This window comes from Gekko japonicus, unplaced genomic scaffold, assembly GCF_001447785.1.
Source record: "Gekko japonicus isolate JY-2015 unplaced genomic scaffold, Gekko_japonicus_V1.1 scaffold101, whole genome shotgun sequence".
Classification (NCBI taxonomy): Eukaryota; Metazoa; Chordata; class Lepidosauria; order Squamata; family Gekkonidae; genus Gekko; species Gekko japonicus.
The window spans coordinates 1,201,127-1,220,914 of record NW_015165238.1 but is presented as its reverse complement, the minus strand read 5'-3'; the positions used below and the strand labels follow the sequence as shown (position 1 = coordinate 1,220,914).

The following is a 19,788-nucleotide window of genomic DNA, read 5'->3' as shown; positions in this document are numbered from 1 at the left end:
GTGCTGGCACAGCAGTAAAAGAGACTCCTGAGATTGAGAGAGTAAAGAAAAATCAGAAAAATATCAGTACAGTAAGTTTTGGTAATGTTAATTATTAATTTGTCCTAAAAATAATAATAGTGGTAGTAGTAACAATATAAATTATTATTATTGTTGTTGTTGTTAAGATCTGTTCCAGGGTAAATGTTTTAGTATGAAAACCTTTGCCTCTTAAAAATGTTTTACATGTTAAACATAGCTGTTGGACAAAGTTTTCTTTGTATAGATTTTGGAGTTATAATGTAGATTTTATTTATTTATTTGAGAGTTTATACTGATCCAGAGCTCAAGGTGGGGCATTGAACAATCACAGATAAAACCATGGAAAAATCAGTCAAAAATATCCAAATGCCCACTGAGCTCTACTGAGTTTGTCCAGGAACAGCTGTGCATGGCAGTTTGTTCTTGTTAAAGTAAATATGTTTACATCAGAGGTGTCGAACTCATTTGTTACAAGGGCCAGATCTGACATAAATATCTCTTTGTCAGGCCAGACCATGTGTGCCATAAAATGTAACACAAGGTACCAGAGATACAAATTTTATAAAGATGATTTCAGATGCCGAATGGCAATGGCAGGCATGATTGGATAAGGTGTGATATGGAGAGGGGTGGAGATATCAGCATTGGTGTGATATACAGAGGCAAAGAGATATCAGCATTGGTAATGGGACAGGAAACTCTGGTCTCAGTTTGGTACAGGAGAATCCAGTCCAGGAGGATGCAAAGAATAAATGGAAATAAGTCTGAAGAAGTGAGCAGTGACTCACAAAAGCACATACCCGACAATAATTTTGTTAGTCTTTAAAGGTGCTATGGTGGCTCAAGTGGTTAAGATGCTGAACTGCAGGCTGTGGAAGGTCGGTAGTTCAGCAGTTCGAGACCTGAGTGACGGAGTGAGCTCCCGTCTCTAGTTCCAGCTCCTGTCAACCTAGCAGTTCAAAAGCAAGAAATTGCAAGTAGATAAACAGGTAGCACTTCAGTGGGAAGGTAACAGCGTTCCATGCGCCTTGGTGTTTAGTCATGCTGGCCACATGACCACAGAAATGTCTTTGGACAGCGCTGGCTCTTTGGCTTTGAAACGGAGCATTAGCGGGAGGAGACCAGGGCCAGCTGGCAACCCTTCACCAGGAGAAAGATGAAATGGGCAAAGTGTGGCCAGGGTCAGAGCTGTGCTCAGCGTCCTCATCACTAATTCCAAACAGACAGAAGAAATGGGGGGGGGCAGTGTTGAGGTGAGGTCCCTGAAGTACCCAGAGCTTCCTTGCACGGCAGCCACAGTTCCCAAGGCTAAGTCCATTCTCTGTGCAGGGATGCTTGTTGCTGCTGTGGCAGTTGGAGCATCAGCGGGGATGGTTAGTGGCGTCATGACTTCCCTCGCGCTGTTCCCGTGCCTCAGTGAGTGAGCTGCCTGTGCATGACCAGAGCAAGCAGTTGTAGTTTTGGGGGAATTTAAGTACCCCCTGTATACTTTTTGAAACATCTAAGATTTTTCTGCACACCTGGGGAGCGCCTCAAGTGTGCAGGAACATCTGTTGACCCTCCACATCCCCCAGATTTGTGGAAATAAGTATCCGAACATAGGGGGCTGTTGGGAATTAGATATATAGATGATTTTGTTACTCTCTCTGTGGCAGAATTTATGGGGGCAATAATTAAACAACAGAAGAATAACATTAAGAATGACATTGTCTTATTTTATAATTTTATTTTCTGCTCAAGGCTTCCGTTGTATGAGCAGTGATAGATAGATAGATAGATAGATAGATAGATAGATAGATAGATAGATAGATAGATAGATGATAGATAGATGATTGATAGATAGATAGATAGATAGACAGATAGATAGATAGATCAAGTAGTGCATGTGTTATTCAAACATGGATCATAAAATTATTAAGATAGCACAAGGAACGGGGTTCCCCCCCTTTGGCAGCCTACCCTGCACCCTCCCCTTGGTGCTGGGGCCACAAACAGGGCTTAAAAGCAATAAAAAGCATGGAGATAAAGTGCAATCCAAAGCATGACTGAACAACGACATTTTGGCCTGGTTCCTAAAAAGTAGTAATGTAGCTACCATCTGTGGCTGCCACCCACCTCCTTTACATAGGCAGGGGCACAAGGAACAATACATGAGAAGGACCTTTAGCTGGACAATACAGAAGGAGATGGAACGTCAGGTGTCCCAGTTGCAAACCCTTTCAGGCTTTAAAGATAAGTACCAGCACTCCCGGTAAAAGATGGGCACCCAATGTACATCTTACATCTCTGTGGTCACATTTTGTGGATGAAATATATTAATAACAAATTATGTTATACATAGTTTGTTAAATGTATAAGCAATCTGAAAAATCTCCAGTTTTAGTCCCAAGTGGCATTTAATACAAACACAGTAATAGTTCACATGAAATGCTATACTTTGTGTTTTGTTTTATAAATTAATAGGTTTACTATAAAGGGCAGCTTGGCAAAGCTACTTCTGTGAGTGTCACTCCTGAAATTGAGAGAGTCAAGAAGAATCAAGAGATTATCAGCTCGGCAAGTTTTTTGGTGGTTCTTGTTGAATGTTATGGTTTTCGATAAGTAACTAATTTATCCTTTCTATGATGTACACCATTAAGCAGGATTTTTTAATCTTTTAAACATTCTTTAGAAAGTTTTATTCCTAAAGTTCATACTGACAGAAATCAAATATGAATAATCACTTATTAGTAAATCTGAGAATTTCCTTTTGTCACAATTTGTCTTCATCAAGTTTATTTCCTGATGAAGTTGTCAGTCTGCCATAAAGTTTTGTGTATTGTATTTAATCATTTGGGTGGTGCAGTTTGTAGCCAAGATTAAAATCACTTTAATAGATACATGGGTAAAGTGCCAGTTGCCAGTCCCCTTTTTAGTTTGGGGATAGAATTTTATATGCTGTCAAGTGTATTTTCATGAAGCTTCATGGCCAGTGATCATGTGGTATTTTTACAGGTCAAGTACAGCAGCGATCAGCAAAAGATGAGAGGTAGACCTAGTGTGATTCTAGACACACCTGAGCTAAGGCATGCCAAAGAGACACAAAACAACATCTCAATGGTAGGGTACATTTTTCATGTGGCTAAAGTGTTCTAAAGAGCAACATTTTGCTGTAGAGTGGATTGTCCTCATTAATGTAGGTAACCAGCAACACGGTCCTTTAAAGTATTTAGCAGCTAAAGGGATGAAGTAGTTAACTGTATATAAATGTTGTAATTATTTTAGTTTCATTGTACTAATAAAATTGTTTTCCTAACAACTCACTGTGTGGCTTCTTTAATACTTCACATGGTTCCTCTCTGTTTCAGCATCTCAGAGTGTAACTGGAGAGGTGACACACACACTGCCTTGTGCATGCTTCTGATTTGTGTGTGCAAATGGAATTCTGAATGTGTTGTGCTGATTGAATTTGCTTGCAAGATAGTGTATGTGTGAGTTTTTAGTATAAATGATAACTTAAGGTACTCTGTGTGTGTGCATATTAAAAATTATAAAAGTATTTCTAATGCCTTGGTAACACCTGTTCAGGGTTGGTCCTGAAATTTTGCACTGGTTGATCCTAACACTTTGTTATGAAGCATTTGTTCTTACCATATTTGAATTTGTATGAAACATATGGTGCTGTGGAAGGGCTTTAGTGTTGTCACTTGCACGTGAATGTAACTGGTTAATATTAAACATATTAAACAGCATGACACTTTTTATATTAAGTATTTTTTTAAAAAAAGACTTCAGAGATACTGTTAAGAAAGCTGGCACATGCATAGTGGAATATCTTTTGGTAATGAAGCATTGCATGGTGGTTATTAATTGCTTGGATAATAAGCAAATAAATATTTGGCAGAAATAAAGATGATTCTTCATATTATGCCACTCAATACTCCTGGTTATTGAGTAATAATAATTGGATAATTCTTCCTCTGTGGCAGATCAAATACCATGAAGATTTTGAGAAGACAAAAGGCAGAGGTTTCACACCAGTAGTTGATGATCCTGTGACTGAACGGGTGAGAAGAAATACCCAGGTGGTTAGTGATGCTGCATATAAAGGGGTTCACCCACATATAGTTGAAATGGACAGAAGACCTGGAATCATTGTGGGTAAGTGAATACTGTATGTTTTACTGGTGGAAATGGTTCTCTGTAGGCCAGCTCTGCTGATAGTTCCCTTAGTGAGAAGAATAATCTTGCCCTAATATTAATGTTTGTTCTGTCTAATTGTAGTGTTAATATGTAAAGTTATGTATTTTTTTGTTTCGTATGAGTTTTTTAAAAACAGATTAAAATGATAGGTCAGTTTTGTGTCATTGGAGAATAATTGTCTCCTGCAAAACTGAAGTAATGAGAAGATTAATTAACACAACAGATGATGAGAAAATGGATTTTAATCAGATATTAATTTGCTCTACAGAGGCCAAAAGGTAAAAGAAAATGGAGGGGTAATATAAAAAGTACTTAAATTGCTAATTCAGAGGGCAGATTATTAAACAATTCAAACTTTCTTTTATAAAATGTAAGCAGTCACAGAATAAATTGCCATTTGCCATTTTCATTTAGATCAGTTCAACTGGAATTTAGCTTCATGTTTTCATTGTGTGGGGGGGAAATTTGTATTTTTGGAAAAGATACATTTTTTATTTGGCAGTTATAAGAATTATCTTGTGTACTGAGAGGAAAATTAATAATGTAGTATTGCCTTGGGTGCTGAAAATTTTCATTTGCGTTATCAGGGTAATTTGAAAAATCCCAAAATTATTCTTCCAATGTTTGACAGTATTTAGGTAATTTATGAAGAGAAGAAATAATGAACAATTTCATGTACTTTTAAAGTGCTACTTCCACTTAGGACCTTTGGAAAATCAGAATGGTGCAGTTATGTTTCTGCTTCCATTTTTCAGCATTACCTTAAACGTATCTTTTTTTTTTTGCTATATTTCATTTTAACACAGTTGTGATAATAAATAGGATGTGTGGTGCTAAGGATATGCCTGTCATAGTCATCAGTTTGAAAAGTAATAACTTCTCAAAATATAATTAGTCATTCCAGGTGTATATTCCACATATCCTCAGATAGTAATTCACATATGGATCCCTGGATGCTATTATTAACATAATGGGACTTTCTAGATAGTTGCTTCTCACTGCAACCATAGCCTTTAAGTAATTAACAATTTAATGCGATTCTAAACTGATCTACACCCTTCTAAGTTAGTGGAAGTTAGTGGGCTTAGAACAGTTTGACTACTTTTAGGATAGCATTGTAGATCAGCAAACCCAATGCCTTGCACCCAGATTTATATTTTATTAATCTCTGTTTATATTTATTAATCTCTGTTTTGACATATAAGCATACACTGTCTACCCCCCCCCAGTCCCAGTGTCAGAATCAAAACCAGAACAGACTTAGTGGGGACATTTGACAGATTCAGTCTGAATAACCGCACATATCTCCCTTATAAATAAAAGCCGAATGGTGGTGGCACTTCTCTAGAACATTCCACACGCTCTGGAATTGGTTGGCGCCCTGGTGTGTCACTCAGAATCTGTCCCTATCCACTGGCTGCATTGTTTGAGTCTCGCCTCCAACATTCTAAACAGTTTGCTGTTTCTCTGCCCCCCATAGCCAGTAAGAACACAGAGGTTATTTGCATATGCAGCCTTATTGGCCTTTGCCTCGGAACACAGAGGTCGTTTGCATATGTGACTTGATTGGCTTTTGCCTCTAACGTTCTAAACAGTTTGCTGTTCTGAGGTAAAATGTGTCCTATCTCCAGGTGAGGGCTGGAGATCACTCAGAATTACAACTGCTTTCCAGATGGCAGAGATCAGTTCCCCTGGAGAAAATGGTGGGCTCTATATCCTTATATGCTGCTGAGGTGGCCCCCATATGACAGCCAATGTGACGTAGCAGTCAGGGCTTCAGAGGAGAGGCTGCAGGTGTGTGGGGGGTGGAAAGCTGAAGAGTGAGGGGGAAATAAAGGTAGGTTGATAATTGGCTGGGAAGGAGATAGGGTTGCCAGCTCCAGGTGGGAAATTCCTGGAGATGTGAGGGATGGAGCCTGGAGAGGGTGAGGTTTCAGGAGGCGTGGGACCTCGGACAGGTACAAAGCCATAGATTCCACCCTCCAAACCAACTATTCCCTTCTGGAGAACCATCGTTGCCGATCTCCAGGTGAGGGCTGGAGATCACTCAAAATGACAACTGTTATTTAGGTAGCAGAGATCAGTTCCTCTGGAGAAAATGGTGGAATCAGGGTCATTATACCCTGCTGAGGTCGCCACAGCAAATTGACACTGAGTGTCCAAGGCCGGGGCACCCACCCAGAGCCTGTTTCTAGAGGCCGTTGTATTTATTTCCACAATGGGCCTTTTTCCTAGTGTAATATAATGTAGTTACAGATATTAAAACCATGTTACAAGTTGTATTTTCATTTTTATTTTGGAGTGATTCCAAGGTGGCAGATTAAAAGCCTTAAACTACTTTGCTAAATAGCTTTAAATGAAAATAGAATGTCAGATGGAATGGCCTTCTTGCAGGTTGTCATTGAATGTATGCTTACAGCATATTTCAGTAAAGTAATTTCAAACAGAATGCTGCTGGTAAGAGAGTAATGAATGAAGATCGTTAACTCAAAGCTGCTGATGTTTTGCATAGGGGTAAACATATAAAAAGGATTCATTTTGGATCCAGATTTGGAAAGGGAATGCTTTTTTTTGTTACCCTGAATTTTCAGGACTCTCTTTACTAGTTTGGGATTTTCTTTCAGAGTCCACCCCCCCAAAAAAAAATCAGGAATATTTTATCCATTGTCCTGCATTCCCCCACCCCCTCCAGAGACAGCAGGAGCAGGGAGAAGCTGGACTTGCCAAATAGCTGTTGGGTTGCAACTCCCTCTCATGAAAATTTAAAGGGTCATTATTTTCTATGGGAAGACAGGCCTCCAAAATCAGAGCCCAAGTCTATCCCCATAAAAAATAATGGCACTTTAAGATTTAAAGGAACTGAAGATGCTGACCTGGAGGCTAGGTCTACTGGCCATAGCACACAATGGAGCCATTATTTCATATAGACAGCAGAGAGGTCAGGTCTACCATCCATAGGAAGTAATTGGCCCATTATTTCCTATGGGCACTAGAGAGGTCAGGTCTACGCATAGGAAATAATGTGGCCATTATTTCCTATAGGTACACTTGGCCTTTCTACTGCCCATAGGAAAGAATGGCTCTCTTATTTTCTATGGGTGGTAGAAGCAGGAGCCCAGGTCTGCCCTGATCAGCTGTTTGACAGCATCTCCAGTACGGTTAAATTTCAAAGGGCTATAGTATGGTACTGAGCCCTGTAGAGAAAGAGGCAACAAAAATACTTGTCATAAGTGAAATTCCATAGAAAACAAATTTAGTAAACATGAAACTCTTTTTCCATTGCCTTCTCTGAAATAAAGTATTGTGTGGCTTGAGTAATATAAGAAATTAAATGCATTAAATTAAATGAGAAAATTTGACACTGTTAAAACTCTTCCTCATTTTATTTAAAAATAATATGGTAACTGAGACACAAAAGGACTGATAGAGATGTTCAATCCCTTCTGTTAATTTAGAGTGTGTGGGTTTGTGTCTATCTACACTGAAATATTTACTCATAGTCATATGGCTGGGGAGGGGCCATTGCTCAGACCACATGTTTTGCTTGCAGTAGGCCCCTGGTTCAGTCCCGGGTACCTCTGGTTAACATGTCAGGAAACAGCTTTCTCTGCCTGACATTCTGTAGAGCTGATGCCAGTCAGAGTAGACAATATATTTTTCTGTGATTTTAGAATTCCAGTAATCTCCCAGCTCTAGTCATAGAGATAAAAAATCAATAAATTTCTTTATAAAAATAATATCATTCTCTGAGCATTCTTAAAAGTCAGTAGAAGGAAGGCACTTTGGCTTTTACAAGAACATAAATGTGTGTATGAAAATCCTAACAATTTATAGAACCTTGGTTTTTCTACATTCTTCACTACCTCTCTCATTTCTTTTTGGAAAAGACCTCAAAGTTTGGCGTACAGATCCTGGCTCCATCTTCGACATTGATCCCCTAGAAGATAATATTCAGTCTAGGAGTCTACATATGATTTCGGGTATTATTTAACGCATAATTTCCCCCTCTGCCTGTGGTTACAAAAATGAAATAAATGTTGAGGTCTCTGTCAGCTTTATGTATATGTGTTCAAAGAAATCTTGAGTGCAGAAGTAATCGTAATTTATCAGAACATTTTAAAAGTATCTACAGGGATATTGATATATATAGTTATCCTTTATGGAAGTGGAATATGACTAAGCACCCATTCAAATGTTGGTGGAAAGAGCCATCAAATCACAGCTGACTTGTGGTGACCACATAGGGTTTTCAAGGCAAGAAACATTTAGAGGTGGTTTGCCATTGCCTTCCTTGGACTTCCTTGGTGGGCTCCCCTTCCAAATGCTAACCAGGGCCAACCCTGCTTAGCTACTGAGGTCTAATGAGATCAGGCTAGATCAGGTTAAATGTTGCTGTATGCAAAATAGTTTGCATATTGGTTTGCCAACTCTGAGTTGGGAAATTCCTGGAGATTTTGGGGTGATACCTGGGGGAGGGCAGCTTTGGGGGGTCGTTAGCAGGGTATAATACCATAGAGTCCACCCTCCAAAGCAGCCATTTTCCCCAGAGGATATGACCTCCAAAGCAGCCTTTTTCTACAGGGGACCTGATCAGCTGTAATTCCAGGAGATCTACAGGCCCCACCTGGAAGTTGGCAATTATACTTGCACAGCTCCTGGTATACTCTCTGAAAAAATAACAGGCATCTACTCATAAAGTTCCTGCTTTCCAGCTGTGATTTGTTGGAGCACAGTGGCATGCTTCTCCTGCAACATTAATTTATATTGCCATTGGCTATATGCATGCATACAATGGTCGTACTTCACTTCTTCCACATGGATACTTTACACAGACAAATTTTATATGGACTTGTACGAGTCCAAATGTTGTATTTGTTGAACCATTTATTTTAGAGTAGTTGCACTAATTGGAGCATTTATTTTTCCAATTATGTGTTTAAAATGCTATCACTGTAATGATTAATTTACCCAGGGAGGGAGATGTTTATAGAATGGACAACAAATCAGTTTCTGCCATGCCGTGACGTGTATGTTTACTCAAAGGCTTATATTCAGTGGAGGTTTTCTATAGATGGACGAAGGGATGATTTTTGCCAATTTACCCATGGTAGGGCAGGCCTCAGACTCCCCCATCATGCTGTTTCTGGGGCCCCTATTTCCCTCAGAAGCACCACATGTGGGAAGATTTTGGGCTGCAGTGGGAGGGGAAGGTGATGAAGTCAAACTCTACAAATTGAAGTCCCTTCTGCCTATGGAAATTACAAGTGGATCCTTGCTAATGGATATACAGTTGCAAGGGACCTATGCCACAGATCTTAGTCCTGGTCTACACATGAAGCAGAATGAGGTGGCAAAATGGACTATATCACTTCCGATTCTATGGAAGGAAGAAACCTGTTCAGAAACCCTCTGTAAATAAAATGTCAGTAAATTAAGGGAGATGTTCTAATCTGGATACACTTTTAAAAATGTGGTCCTTCACCTTCAGTCTGAACTGTTAGCGTCCATTCTGCGACCTCAGCATTCTGTTGCCATGTTGTGTAGACCAGTTCTTAGATTGTGCAAGGCAAGGCAAAATGGGCAGTAGAATGTCTTGGAATGGAGCTATGCAAAATTTTGTGTTTGGTGCAACAGGATGCATGTGACCCTACCTATAATAGAGTACCTTATATTTTGTTGGAGCAGTTGTCTCCGTTTGTACACTTTAGTAACTCTTGAATCCCAGTTATGAGTATCTTAGAGCTACACCATGCAAGATGTATGTAGCCCATCACTGTGTTCTCTGACTAATAATCTATTTTTTGGACAATTAACAAACCCTCTCTCTCTTATTTGTTGTAAGTATTTATTGAAGCATTGTTTTCTCTGTGTAGAAAAAGCGAGACGCTATAGTAAGCAACATTTCCATTCTACCAGTTCTTCTGTCGTTGGAGAAGATAAGTCAGATGGTTCTGTATTTTCTTATTCTAGTGAGGTAACAAAGCCATCTAATGAAGAAGGTACCCACAGATGTCCATTGTTTCCTACTGATTAACAGTCACAGTGTGTCCAAACCTTGCACTTCTCAAAATTAACTCTGCAATCCCTGTTTACATGTCAAACAGTTGTGTGAGAGAAAACATTTGATTTAATGTAAGAGTCCATGATTCAACACAGTTTTTGCACGACCCATTTTGCAGTATTCACAAGTTGTAATGCTTTTCCAATATAATTACTAAAAATTAACACTACTGGGTTTTAAAAAATTGCACTCATCCATTTCTAACAAAAACTTAAATTCTGAGAAGACAAAAATATTTAGACTGGACTTCTCCAGTTGTCTGAAGTAGACTTTAATAATTTGTTTTATTCTGGTCCGTTTTAAAAATCAGCATAATGCACTTTGAAACCTATTTTAGGAGAAAAGCAAGCTAAAATGTCTTTAAAAACATGTATTGTGGGTTAGAGCATCAGTTTAATTTTAGGAAAAACCTTCAAGTTTGTACAATGCAATGAAGCTCACTGGGTGACCTTGGACAAGTCCCTCTGTTAACTTTTTTATCTGGAAAATTTATATACCAGTTTTTTCTCCTGGAATACAAGAATCAAAGTAATAAACAATCTATAAGATAAGAGTACAATAATTCAAATTCCTAATAAGCAAGGGCCACAGACTCACCTGGGGCCACATTTGCAGCTGTTGGGCTGGGAGTGAGCCAAGGGAGGCTGCATCCTTGGCTCCCACCCTGCTTTGGGAACCCAGTAGGGCTGAGGACCTTGGGTCAAGCCCTGGTGGGCCAAGCAGCTCGCCTGTGGTGGGCTGGAGGGAAGGCATTCTGGGGGCAGTCCCAGAGATTCTGTTCTGGCCTACCCCCTCCCTATCTGGCTGGCTGCCATGGAGCATTTCCCCTCATCTCCTTTGAGGCTCTCCCTCCCACCCTCCCTGGGTTTAGGAGTTTGTGTTTGGTTTACTTGGTTGTTGGTTTTTATTGCATTTTGTCACAGCTTTGGTGGGCAGTTTGGGCACTGTGTTGAATCCAGTTTTGGGGGGGAAGGTTGTGTCTGTGTGCCTGCCTCCCTTGTTTGGGGACATGTGGGGCTGTTGGCTGGCTCTCGCCAAAAGGTGGCAAGGGGAACCACACAGCGGCCGCCACCCATGTGGCATCCACTCCATGTTGCTTGCCAGTCCTCAGTTTACCCTCCTTGCAGGCAGGCTGGGGGGGATGAGGTGTCAGGCAGATCGCCCAATGCTGGATCTGTCCCCAAGCTGTGCCGGTGCTATTTCTGCTGTATTCAAATAAAAGTTGTGGCCAATTTCCCCCCAGTCCTGTTTGTATGGTGTTTTTTTGCCTCCCTGCCCTTGCTTCCACCCTTGCCCCTTTGGAATGCAAGCAAAACTTTTATTTCCCACAATATTATGATGAAATTCAAATGGGGGGGGGGATACCGTACCAGCAAGAAACAAACAAAAACACAACCCGCCAAACCCCACCTGACCTACAGAGACAAAAAATAGAAAAGAAGGTGATCCGTAGGCCAAGGTGGGTAATAGCCTCTTCATTTTCCTCACAGTTTCTTGAAGCATGGGTGACATAAACAAATCAAATAAATACATATGCATATTTAAGTAATTTCAAGTACATTAATCTGGAGTCAGTCTGTTTATTACCTTGGTGCTCATGAAGATAGAGGCAGTGTGAGAGGATATTTGAGGGGAACTTAGAGATATAGCTTTGGCTGCTTGATATCACTGTAAACTGATTTTGGAACTAGGAATGTGCAATCAGATGTTGTTGCCTTGATACAATGTCTGATATTTTTGGTATCAAATAGGATCAGCTATATCTGATAACATGGAAGGTACTCCTGGATATTCACAACAGAGCCAGCATCAGCATACCCTGAGGTAGGGCAGTTGCCAGGGCCCATGGTTTCTGGTGGGGCCTACTACTGCCGACTCCCTACTCATGGATCCTCTTTGATGCCTGCTTGTGAGTCCTGTATCACCTCTGCTCCCAGATGCATATGCTGTGAATCACTACTGGAGAATGGCATGTAGGCGGTGCCTTGGCAGTGGCACTCCTACCTGTACTTACCCCCAGCACCATCAGGGGAAGTACGCACAGGCATTGTGGGCAGCTGTGACTGCAGATGGCGGGAGAGCTTCCAAGTGGGCAGAGGAAGGATGCACAGGCAGGTGAGGGCATGCAGGTGGGTAGGCAAGAAGGGGGGCCTAGTAATGGGCATTGGGACCCCCTGAGCATTCTCTGCCCAGAGCCCCCCAAACCAGATGTGGTCCTGATTCATGACTTCTATATTACACTCCTGATGCCTTAGTGGGGAGGACGAGGTATAAATTGAACTAATAAATAAATAAATAAATAATATAAATATTGGAGATAGTGGCCAGGAGGCAGCCAGAGCATTTGGTCTGCATCACATTTGCCCTTTAAATATCTTTTATACTTTAAAAGGCTGCTGTTTTCAGTGGGTGGTTTGACCTGGACTTGGAGGCCAAGTCTACCATACTGGACTGTCAAGGAGTTTTAAAGAGTGGCCTAGCTTGGGAGCTCTCTCTCTTTCCCAACTCCCTTACTGTCACTGCTGCCTCCAAGGAGGGAAGATGAACCCCTTTAAATGGTCTAACCTTTAAAGGGCCATAAAGGGAAGATGAACCCCTTTAAATGGTCTAACCTTTAAAGGGCCATTATTTTTAATGAGAGGGAGACCTGACAAGCTGGGAAAAAATTTCTTGTACCAAGGAACTATATTTGAAAAAGTTGGCCTTTAAACTTGCACGATGGACCAACTGGAGCACACGGACTCCTCCCTAGCAGCTCCTGTGCCATGTTGTGGGGGGAAGCACATGCTCAATTTTTTATTTAAATTTTCCTTGATACTTTCAGAAAGAGCATGATTATTGTTTTCATTCAGTTTATAGGGAGTACTGATATTGTTTTGATACCCCAATGTGACTTTCTGGTATGATAACAGTATCCCCAGTATTTAATGAAAACAGTAATCATGCCCTTTCGAGCATGAAATCAGAACTATAATTTTTGAAGTACATACCTTTGTTTGGAACCATCCAGACTGTGATTCCATAAAACAACTCTGTACCACCATTACATCATACCAGGAATGATGGGGAATTTTGCTGGAGTTTTAGCATGACCACTGCACAGGTGCAATATTTTGGGTTGGTTTAGGTCACCAGTTCAACAGTGTAGGTTGTAATGTTGAGCACACAGCATTTACAATGCTCAGTCTTTGCATGTACATATTAATATATCATTTTTCTATAGGAATATACAAAGTTCAGTAAACTAATAAAACTGTCACAAAATACTATGATCTGCAAAGTAATGTTTAAAAGCTAATAAAAAGCAGCAAGCAGAAAATTAAGTACAGAATGTTCAACAAGTGCCCTAAATTCAGGAATATTTGGTCTCTCAGTGCTTAGTCAGTCACCTTAACCCCACAAAAGGTAAATTGGAAACAGGTTTATGATTAGCTGCATCCTTTCACCAGAGTGAGATTCTTAAGAAGTGGTCCAAAAACTGCCTCTTTAGAAGCTGGAAAAAAACATTTCTTGTACCAAGGAACTATATTTTGGCTAAAGTCACTCTTACTTTATCTTGGCGAGGTTTATCTAGTCAAGGGGTCAGGGATCCAGTTTTCAGGAAGTGGCCTCCAAGAACCTTGGTGTGCATTACACACATAGGAAGTCAAGCTTGAACAAATTGTTGCTCAGAAAGTTCTCCCCATTTTGAGGATAGGAATGACAACCTGCAAGTCCCCAAAAGCAGGGCCAGCCCAGGGCCAGGCGCTCGGTGGACAGCGGCTGATGCTTCTCCAGCGGCAGGTAAGGAGCACAGCCAAGAGGGGGTAAAGGGCCGCGTGGTCCCGGGGCGCGCCAAGGTGGAGGGCTGGCTGGCAGGGAGCGCCCCTGTGCTCAGGTGCTGGCAGAAAGAAAGCGTGGTGGCGCGGCCTCAAGTTTGCGCACGGGGGTGAGGAGGGAGGAGAGGATTGTGTGAATGGAGGAGGGGAAGGAAGGCTGGAAGGAGGTAGGTGGGCGAGGAGCCAGGATGGGGCCTTTGCAAGTCCTGCCTGGTGACGCCTGCAGCAGCTCCGGCTGCCTCGGGTCCCCCGGCAGGTGGCAGCAAGCGCGGCCCCGGCGCAGGCTCCCCTCTCTATGCGCCCGGGGAGGGCGGCTCTGCTGGTGCCTCTCCCCACTGGCCATGGATAAGGAGAAGTCGCTGGAGAGGGGTCGTGTGGGTGGGACGTGGAGGGGAGCCTCAGGGAGGACCTGGGGTGCTTTCCCTCAAAGCCCGGCCTCTGACTGGGGAACTTTTCAGCCTCGGTGCCTTCCCCCCACCGCAGCCTCATCCTGTTCCCAAGGCAGAAAGTGGCCAAGGGGAGCACCCTGGGAGGAGAGACGGGCCCAGCAGGTCTCTCCAGATCAGCGTAAGCTTTTGGCGGGGGGGAGGTGAACTTCGGCACCCCCATCCAGGGCCCGGCGCTCTAGGCGAATGCCTAGTTGGCCTAGCGGGTGAGCTGGCCCTGCCCAAAAGCATAGAGCTGTGCCTGCTGCTCAATTTTACCCCATCTGACACACCAGGTCTAAGAACCACCTGTTGCTGGGAAGGTGGGTAGGTTGTGTGATTGCACAGAGTACCACTTGAAGGAGAAACAGTTACAGAAGAAGAAGAAGAAGAGATTGGGTTAATACCCCACCCTTCACTACCCAAAGGGGTCTCAGAGCGGCTTACAAACTCCTTTCCCTTCCCCTCCCCACAACAGACACCCTGTGAGGTAGGTGGGGGCTGAGAGAGCTCTGACAGAAACTGCTCTTTTTCAAGAACAGCTGTGCCAGAACTATGGCTTGCCCAAGGTCATCCAGTAGGTACAAGTGGAGGAGTGGGGAATCAAACCCGGTTCTCCCAGACTAGAGTCCACACACTTAACCACTACACCAAACTGGCTCTCCACACCAAACTGGCTCTCCAGGTAAGCATCTTGTCTTTTTTATTTTTGGTCTCTGTGCAATTCTCATATAGGAAGGTATATTTATGTATGTTCATGCTGTTTTTCTCCCCAAAGGTATCAAAAGTGCCTTACAGAATTTTCCAAAACAAGTAATTCAAACAATATAATTTAAATATATAATGAAAACAAACACATTCTGGATATGTTCTGGATTTATATATCCTGGGTTTATATTCTAGGCTGGCTGTTGTAGGCCCCAGGCTGTGATCTATAGGCTAAGAGTTAAGGTCAAAGAGCTTTTGCCTTTTGGCTCATACCTAAGGGCTTGCACCTCTAGTCATGCCCCGGCTTAAGTACCTACAGAGAGAGGGGAAAAAACAGTCCAAATGATACTGAGCTGCTGACTTAGCTTTAGAAGTTTCTAAATGATACTCTGAGCAGGCTGAAGTTCCTATATTTGTGATGGCACAGATGGCCACTGTAAGAACATCTGTGCCCTCATTCACAGGGAGGGCGAGGTATAAATATAATAAAATAAATAAATAAATAACAGGTAAGCAACCTGTCTTACTGCAGTCACAGAGAGTCATGAAGTATCCATAGAACTCTTGAGAAGTGGATGCTTCTGGCTTAGCATAAGCCTTAACTAGGCCTCCCAAATTGGATTTGACCAGGAAAGAACCTTGCGGAAGTGTCACATTAAATTACTGAACTGGACTCTTCAGAGGCCTCAGATCTCAACATCAACAGATTACAGACAAAATAATCAAGCATGATGATATTCTGCTGATGCAACACTTGCAGAAATCCTTTGCTATCATCGCTGCCTCCTAGGCTTGCAAATGAGCTCTGTGCCATGTCCTGCTTATAGTTTAGTTGTATTCTATACTAGATACTCAAAGGAAATTCAGCTCATGATAGTACTTCAGAGGTAGAAATGTGAATGAAACAAGATCATAGCTGTGCAATTCTGGTACAACTGCAGTGTCTCTGTTCTTTTCTGCTTTTCTTCTTTTTGTCATACATTGTCATACTCTTACATGATTAACATATTGTACTCCATGTGATTTGTAGATGAAGCTTCCTGGTGTTTTCCTCATGCTTTCTTCGGATTGTTGATATCTGTTAGAGTCCCAAATTACAGGATCAGGCTTCTAGTGTTCTAAACCATTTCTATAAATGAATATACATAAATCACTAATAAGTATGCTTGTTATTGTGTCTGCACTCTAAAGTGGATTTCACATTGTGCTTAAATAGGCCTATGAAATATTCATTGCAATCTTCTGTTCTGCTTGACTCTATTTACGGGCCATTTAAATCTAAGTCTTGTCATCTCAGTTTTAAGCCTTAAAACGGAATAATTTTACTGCTCCCATCTGCCTCTGACAACAGGAGGTAGACTATGTTTCTTATTTGGAATGAATATCTCAAAATGGTTGGGTTTCTGAAAATTGAGACATTCTTCAACATTTCAACAAGCAAGCTATGTATTTTTGTTGCTTAAAATCAGCATTAAAATGGCTAATGTGGAAGGGAGAATCTCCTCTTTTATGATGTCTTTATAATGTTGCTTCAGCCCCTCTCCCCAACAAGGATAGCTGGGGATTGCTGGTGGCCTTCAGAGGGGCAGTGGTGGGTGCTGAAGTACTGGTACACCACATGAGTTGCACACAGTTGAGGGTTTATTTAGAGCTCCAGCACACTGCCTTTCTGACCTACCTCCAATGTGTCAAGGGTCATCCTTCAAGATCCCAGCACAGAGATGAAGCTGCATGCTGCATGCTTGGTTCATGAGGCACGCAACAAGCTAAGTATTGCTTTATATGTGATATAAATATGGTATTGCTAAGTATTGCTTTATATGTGATATCCCACTTGTGAGTGGGATAAGATGGCAGTGTCTGCATATAGCAAGGCAGAGATCATTTTATCAGCAAGCTTTGTCAGGTGGAAGTTTGGATTTCTTAGTTGTTGCACCAAGGAGCTGATGTAATAGTTAAAAAGTAGGCGCACCAGAATACAACCCTGTTTGACTCCTTTGTCAAGTGGGATCTTGCTGGAGAGATGGCCTTGAGGACTGCATCTTACTCTGATAAAGTTTCATTCATGCAAGGAGTGAATAAGTAGGAGGAGGAGGAGAGGAGGAGATTGGATTTATACCCCGCCCTTCACTACCCAAAGGTGTCTCAGAGCGGTTTACAAACTCCTTTCCCTTCCCCTCCCCACAACAGACACCCCGTGAGGTAGGTGGGGCTGAGAGAGCTCTGACAGAAACTGCTCTTTTTTTCAAGAACAGCTCTTATCAGAACTACGGCTTGCCCAAGGTCATCCAGCCAGGTGCAAGTGGAGGAGTGGGGAATCAACCCGGTTCTCCCAGATTAGAGTCCATGCACTTAACCACTACACCAATGTAGAGTCTTTGATCTATTGATCAATGTAGAGTCTTTGATGTAGAGTCTTTGATCTATTGAGGAGTTCTCAAGCTTTGCTCAGTCTATTCCTGGAGATGCTGTCAGATGTTGCTTTGAAATCCACAAAGGTGGCGCTGAGTGCTCCATTTGGCTTAGAGATGTACTTCTCTGCTAGGTGGTGCAGAATCAGACACTGGTCTATAGTAGGGTAGCCAGCTCTGAAACCTGCTTGTTCATCTGACAGAATGTTTTTCCTATCTAGCCAGTCAAGGAATTTCCAATATAGATATCTTGAATATAATTGACTAACAACTCTGAGGGGGCTAACTGGTTGATGACTGGCAGGATTCGATTTTTCTCCTTTCTTATATATTGGGACAATAATTGCAGGGCCCCAGTTTAAGGGAATGCAGGTTAACCGATTGATGTGGGAAAGTAATGTGGCAAGCATTTCAGCACACCAATCAGCATTGCATTTTATCATCTCTGGAATTAATCATGTTGCTCCCAGGAGCTTTACCAGTTTTCAGTTGATTTATTAGATTTTTTTTTTTACTTCTTTGGTTGTTACCGGAGACCATGCTAGGAAGTTTTGTGGCTGAAAACCCAGGAGTGTGTAGGTCTGATCAGTCAAACTGAGTGCATGGAAGTGAGATTCCCAAAGCAAGAGAGAGATGTTGCAAGTTGTCCTTGGATCTGCTTAAGTGCCAAAAGATTGCCGAGTTGTTTGGTTTGGAGACTTGGATCATCCAGGTCTAGGAATCTCTTTCTGCTCTTCATTTTCTCTCTGCTAGAAGGTTTTTATTTTGCTGCTTTAGGGTTTCAAGCTCTAGGGGAATTCTGGATACATTTCGTTGTCAGTATTGCTGAAATTTGGCCACTAGTTTATGCTGTATGACAGTCTGTATCAAACCAGGTCTTCGATTTGCTTGTCTTTAGTGGTTGGGTGTTGCAATCATGAGGTTTCCGTTGAAGGATTTGCATCCAGCTAAGAATGAGAAGTTGGTATTATGTGATTGCTGTGTCTATAGCATTTGCTGAGATCACAGCATTTCAAAGCTAGGATGCTTTGTCTGAGGCAAAGTATTTTTGGAATGGCGTTCCACTTTCTCAGACCAAATTAACCTTCTGTACCTCAGAACAGGTTCTAGATTGGGATTGAATTGTTTGGAGCTGTGTTCTGGTGGGTTACAAATGTTAAACTCCAGGGTGATTGGGAGATGGTCACTGTTTTGTCAAGACCCCAATTCAGGGTTCATATTATAGCTGAGCCAATCATGAGATGTCAAGATAAAGTCTATAGTAGACCAGTATGCTCAGTATGCTCATGCTCAGACCAGTACTCCCTGAGGATGTTTCCTTGGGTAGTCCCATTAAGGATGAGGAGGTCTAACCTAGATGCAAGCTGTAGTAAGTGGTAGCCTTTCCAGTTTAGCCTGCCATCTTTAGAGGCTCGGGGAGTTTTTGAGGGGTCTGTCTCTGGTGGTACTGAGTTGAAGGAGGAATATAGTGATTACTCTGAAGATCCAAGTCTAGCATTGAAATCTCCTGCAACCAAAACAGATGCATTGAGAGAGGGCAGGAGCCGCAAGGCTAGTTATAATTCAAACTTAGTTCATATTTCATGTGTCCGTTTTCAGAGTTTGGCTTTCAAGCATTTTGGGGATTTGCATAAGCATCTGTGAAATCGTGGTTTGTATTTTAGTCAAGAGTTCCCAATATTAAGGTATACCATCAAGCAGCTAAACTAGTATGGATTGCAGAATGGATTAAAAATCCAAATGATAGACTAATGAAATTATAAGCCACTGAACTAGAGAATGGACTGTATTACCCTCTTTGGATTGAAAAATCAATTTAGAAAAATAAGGACAAGACAAAGACCATATAATTAGAGACAATTTACTCCAGAGTTGGGGAGTTTTGAGAAAAAGAATCAGCCCTGTTTTGAGGCACTCCCTTCCACTGCACTGCAAGGTAAATACACTCGAGTTCCAATGCATGAACGTATATGTCCAGGCATGGCTAATGTGGTGGAATCAGTTACTCATGTCCTCCTGTTCTGCAGATTCTATCAGAAGGAATGAGACTATCTTATACTACCCCTTCTGCTAGATTTAGCCCTCTGCAGTCTTATCTTGACTTTAGGCCAGAAGTCCTTCATAAATTCCTCCTAGAAGACGTTAGGAGCTCAGTGACTTAT

General features: G+C 41.8%; 1 protein-coding gene across 1 annotated transcript in view; it reads left to right on the top strand.

Moving 5' to 3' along the window:
* NEBL (nebulette) overlaps positions 1-19,788 on the top strand; it is a 215,919-nt gene that overhangs the window by 187,208 nt on the left and 8,923 nt on the right. The window contains exon 5 of the mRNA XM_015410010.1: positions 3,990-4,161. Within this exon, the coding sequence (XP_015265496.1) occupies positions 3,990-4,161 (172 nt within the window). The remainder of the gene's footprint in view (positions 1-3,989; positions 4,162-19,788) is intronic.